Raw genomic sequence first — 5,228 nt, 5'->3', positions numbered from 1 at the left:
CATGGGATGAATGCACGACAGACACCATTATGACGAGAGCAAGGACATGCGCCGTCGAAAAGCAAAAATCAGGAATCGGTCCCACCAAATGTTGAACCTGGCGAAACAAAGGAGTCCGATACAGCTGCTAAAGCCCAGTCCGATACGGTCCAGCAAATCAAAATGCCCAGTCCGAGTTTTGCGCAGCACCTGTTACGTTCCAAAATGTGAAATCAATCCTCATTTATTGCATCACAACTGGATAACCATAATGACCTAGTTACAAAAAGCCTCCATTCACTACCAAATCATAATGACCCAGTTACAAAAAACCTCCATTCACTACCAAATTTAAGTGTGACCGACAAGTTTAATGACTCGGTTACAAACAAAGTCCACTCACCACCAAAATTAATTGAGACCGAAAATCCTGGAGAGCATTTATTTTCGGTCCCTATCACTTACGGCGCAACAAAGGCTTACACCAAAACCCTAACAAAACAGTCATGCGAACCAAAAAAAGACACACCACCTAAACCCACATGGACCAGACTGGTCCGCCTCCCTCTACACCATGCATGGCTACCTGTACGGGTTAGAAAATAGTGGGTGCCAAGCGATAATATGATTGTACTAAACATGGAGCCTGGAAATAGAATGACGCAGAAAGGAAGCGGTTCAAGACTGTGGAGGACACTTCAAAATCATATTACCTACGGCGGAGGCTGATGCTTAGCCCCGCCGAACGCAATGATTGTCATAAGCTAGAACTACCAAGGGCTTGGGAACCGCTGGGCAATTGAGGTTCTCGCTAAGTTGGTGAGGCTAAAATTTCCCACAATTTTGTTTCTCATGGAAACAAAGTTGTATGTTAGAGAGATGGAGCCTATCAAGAGTGAGTTGGGCTACCCCTCCATGCTGGCTGTATCTAGTGAAGGTAGAAAAAGAGGTTGGCCTTGTTATGGAATGATGAGGTGGTTGTCGACACACAAACTTATTCCCCGAACCATATAGATGCTAATATCCACGCACAAGACTCAACGTCGTGGAGATTAACTGGGATATACGGACATTCAAAGGAGGAGAGGAAGGTAGAAACTTGGAGACTCATGCGGCACCTCCATGCACGTGAGACCTTGCCATGGGTATGCCTAAGCAATTTTAATGAAATTTTGTCCTCCAATGAGAAAATGGAAGTATTCCTAGACAGGTAACACCTATGCTTGCATTTAGACACACTCTTCTTCAATGTGGGCTAGTTGATCTTGGTTTCAAGGGCTACTGATTCACATGGAGAAATGGCCGATTTGGGGTGGATTTTGTGGAAGAAAGGTTAGACAGGTGTGTTGCAACAATGGAATGGAGAGACAAGTTTCTGAGAGCTACGGTGCACCATCTTGCCGTGCCCTATTCTGACCATGATCTAGTCTTGTTGGACATGGCACCTTCCAACCACCCTCAACGCCGACGACGCCGAATCAGACGTTTTTAAGAGAAGTGGGTAACACATCCTGATTGCGAAAATGTAATTCAGGAATCATGGAGTCAAGCACAACCACGAGGCAGCCCTGTGTATCGCCTCTTTGAGAAAAAAAAAAAATGCCGGTTGGATCTAATAGCTTGGAGTAGGCAGACTTTTGGTAATACTAGAACCAAGTTGGATGCCAAGCAAAGAGAGTTGGCTGCCTTAGTGCAGGAAGGATATGGACAAAATGTGGAAAGCATAAATGGGGTGAGAAAGGAGATAAGGGAACTCTTACACCAAGAAGAAGTTTTTTGGCAACAACGATCAAGGTCTATTTGGCTACTGGCGGGGGATAAAAACACAAAATTTTTCCACCAAAGGGCTAGCCAAAGAAGAAGGAAGAATAATATAGAGGGGTTGCATGATAGGGATGGAGTATGGCAAATAGGAGTGGATAGAGTAGCTAACATTGCAAAGGAGTACTATAAAAATTTGTTCACTTCTTCCAACCGTTTGGATATGGAAAGGGTGATTGAGTCAGTGGACCATGTTGTGATGGAGGAGATGGGACAATCCTTGGTTCGCCCTTATACAAAAGAAGAAGTAAAGACCGCTCTCTTTTAGATGCACCCATCCAAATCACCAGGACCTAATGGTATGTCACCTTTCTTCTTTCAAAAATTCTGGCACATTGTTGGGAATGATGTTACCGCTACTGTATTATCTTTCTTCCAATCAGAAAGGTACTTACGGAAAATGAATTTTACACATATTATACTCATTCCCAAAAAAAATGACCCAAAATATATTACGGAGTTCCGCCCCATTAGCTTGGGTAATATTGTTTCAAGGATCATATCTAAGGTCCTTGCAAACCGAATAAAAGTTATTTTACCCAATGTAATATCTGACTCTCAAAGTGCTTTTGTGCCTGATAGAAATACAACAGATAATACCACAATTGCTTTTGAAATGCTGCACCGTATGAGGAATAGGAGGAGAGGGAAAACAGGTCACATGGCAGTAAAACTCGACATCAGCAAGGCATATGACAGAGTGCAGAGGGAGTTCCTCCGTCGTATAATGCTCAAAATTGGCCTTCCAAACCAATGGGTCCAATTAGCCATGGAAACGCTGTGCATAGCTTCCTATTCCATTCTCATCAATGGTGAACCCACAGGTTTCATCACCCCTTCTCGTGGCATTAAACAAGGAGACCCACTATCTCCCTATCTATTCCTAATGTGTGCGGAAGGACTCTCCTCACTTATCCGAAATACCATAGATAATCAACACTTGAAGGGAGTGGTATCTTGCCAGGGAGGGGTCAGGCTCTCACATCTACTTTTTGCAGATGACAGCCTACTATTTTGTGAAGCAACAACTAGGGAATGCTGAAATCTACAGGATATACTAGCATTGTAAAAAGGTGCCTCGGGACAAGTTATCAATAGGCAAAAAACTACACTTTTCTTCAGCCCTAATACTAATCATGGAGTAGAGCAAGAAATTCAGAACATGTTAGGGGCACAAATTATGACCAATTGTGAAAAATACCTTGGAGTGCCTATGGTGGGGGGCAAATCAAAAGTGAGCACCTTTAGGGAGATCGAAGAGCGGGTAACCAAAAGGGTATTGGGATGGAAGGAGAAGCACATTTCAAAGGCAAGTAGAGAAGTGTTGATCAAAATCGTAGCACAAGCAATACCAATTTACTCTATGAGCATGCTCAAGTTCCCAAAGAAAATTTGTGATGATATCAACTTAGTCCTGGCAAAGTATTGGTGGGGGCAAACTCGAAATGAAAGGAAGATCCATTGGATGAATTGGGGTAAACTGTATAAACCTAAAGATAAAGGGGGAATGGGCTTTAGAGACATACAAGCCTTTAACATAGCCATGTTAGCCAAGCAAGCATGGAGGCTGATCCAAGGAGGGCATTCTCTTTTTGTTAGGGTGTATAAGGCTTGCTACTTCCCCAATTGCTCTTTTATGGAGGCTGAATTAGGGAGTAACCCTTCCTTTGTGTGGAGAAGTTTGTTGGAGGCTAGGGAATTAATCAGGGCAGGCACGGCTTGGTATGTGGGAGATGGGCAGAGTATTGGAGTAAATGATCATAGGTGGCTAAATCACCCACCTCAGTTTAGACCTAGGACTGACACAAACTTGAAGGTGGCTGATTTTATTGACCAGCGAACTCGGCAATGGAACAGACCGTTACTACAAGCCATGTTCCTACAGTCCACTGTGGAAGATATTCTACGTATCAAACTTGGTGAGGAGCAAGACCGAGACAAGCTCCGATGGAAGGAAACAAAGAATGGGTGTTTCTTGGTGAAGACAGCTTATCAGGTTGCACTCCGCCTCCTTAATCAGTCAGAAAACGCTGAACACTCCAATGCAAGAGAAGAGAAGAAAATCTGGAATAAGATGTGGAAGCTCCCTATTCCCCCAAAATTCAGAAACTTCGTGTGGCGAGCATGCTCTGATATACTCCCAGCATCCATAAACCTATGTCGTAGGAGGATACCGGTGGACTCTACCTGCATAATCTGCTAGCAACATGAAGAAACGATGGCCCATGTCCTTTGGGAAAGTCCATTAGCTAGCAACGTGTGGGGTATGGTTAAGGGTCAGCTGCAGAAGTGTAACTCCGAAACCCCAAACTTCTACATGCTTGCGAGACAAATGGAGGAAAAACTGCCCAAAAAGGACCTGGAGTTATGGGCGATGGTGTCGTGGTCCATATGGAACGCAAGAAATTGTTTCCTCTTTGAGAAGAAGCAAAGCACGCCCAGCGATATTCTACAAGGAGCGACAACTCTGCTACAGGAGTACCAAAGACTTTGCAGAACATCCACGAGTACCTGACAATGCAGCAACACCTTTTGGGTGCGGCAACACCTTTTGGGACATAAGGTCTTTAATTTTTTCACCCTTTTGTTTTTATGAGGTTTGACGTTGTATTAATGCATACTCGGCCTGGATAGTATAAGCTGAGTTGTCTGCTAGAAGTGTATCTGTAACTTTATTCCTTTTTGCAATGCATATTTTCTATCGTTTTGCTAAAATAAAAACAACCTAAGAAAATTGTTACTGAAATTGCTTTTTTTTTTTAAGAATAAAATTATCTCAATGGCTCAAGGGTGTTCAAATGATGAGTAATTGTCCATTGCAGTCATGTACTCTGAAGTGTAAACAGAATCCCAATTGATTTGACATCTTTAGGATTAAAAAGAAAACAATCTTATGCCTTTAAAGCTTGCAAATGGTCTACTCAAAATAATTTTCAATTACTTCTAGGCCCCTCAGCTTCAATGTCAATAATGTAAAGAACGGAACTAATGAATAATGCTTCCCATACTATTCTACAAAGCCTTTTATCATTAAGCAAATATCAATTTCCTGCATAACAGTGCACCATCTAACTTGAGTTTAAAAAACATATGCTTTAAGTTTTTAAATAACATTACACATATTTCCACACACTTTTTCACCCATACGTATTTCAAAAAAAACTGAAAGCTATTGTTTAAACACACGTAACAAACGGGCTCTAAATAGTTTGTTTTTTAGACAAGAAAACAGACAATAAAATGTTAAATATTAAGGAAGCAGGCAATAAATTGTTTCTTTTTTCATAGTATTTATGTTACTATGATGTGACTCTATCCATTAATGTTGAATGATATAAATGTTTGTGTGTAATGAGTATGATGTCATTGGATTTTGATATTTAAATGGATTCTTATATGTATGTTTCCTTGTAGCTGTTGTTCTAACT

General features: G+C 41.7%; 1 protein-coding gene across 1 annotated transcript; it reads left to right on the top strand.

Moving 5' to 3' along the window:
* The first annotated feature begins 1,333 nt into the window (after positions 1-1,333).
* Positions 1,334-2,068, top strand: LOC142644136 (uncharacterized). Its single transcript, XM_075818813.1, has 2 exons — positions 1,334-1,420; positions 1,514-2,068. The coding sequence occupies exons 1-2, from the start codon at positions 1,334-1,336 to the stop codon at positions 2,066-2,068; spliced, it is 642 nt and encodes a 213-aa protein (XP_075674928.1).
* The last annotated feature ends 3,160 nt before the right edge of the window (positions 2,069-5,228 follow it).

This window comes from Castanea sativa, chromosome 7, assembly GCF_040712315.1.
Source record: "Castanea sativa cultivar Marrone di Chiusa Pesio chromosome 7, ASM4071231v1".
NCBI classification, from domain to species: domain Eukaryota; kingdom Viridiplantae; phylum Streptophyta; class Magnoliopsida; order Fagales; family Fagaceae; genus Castanea; species Castanea sativa.
This window is presented reverse-complemented; position numbering and strand designations above follow the sequence as displayed.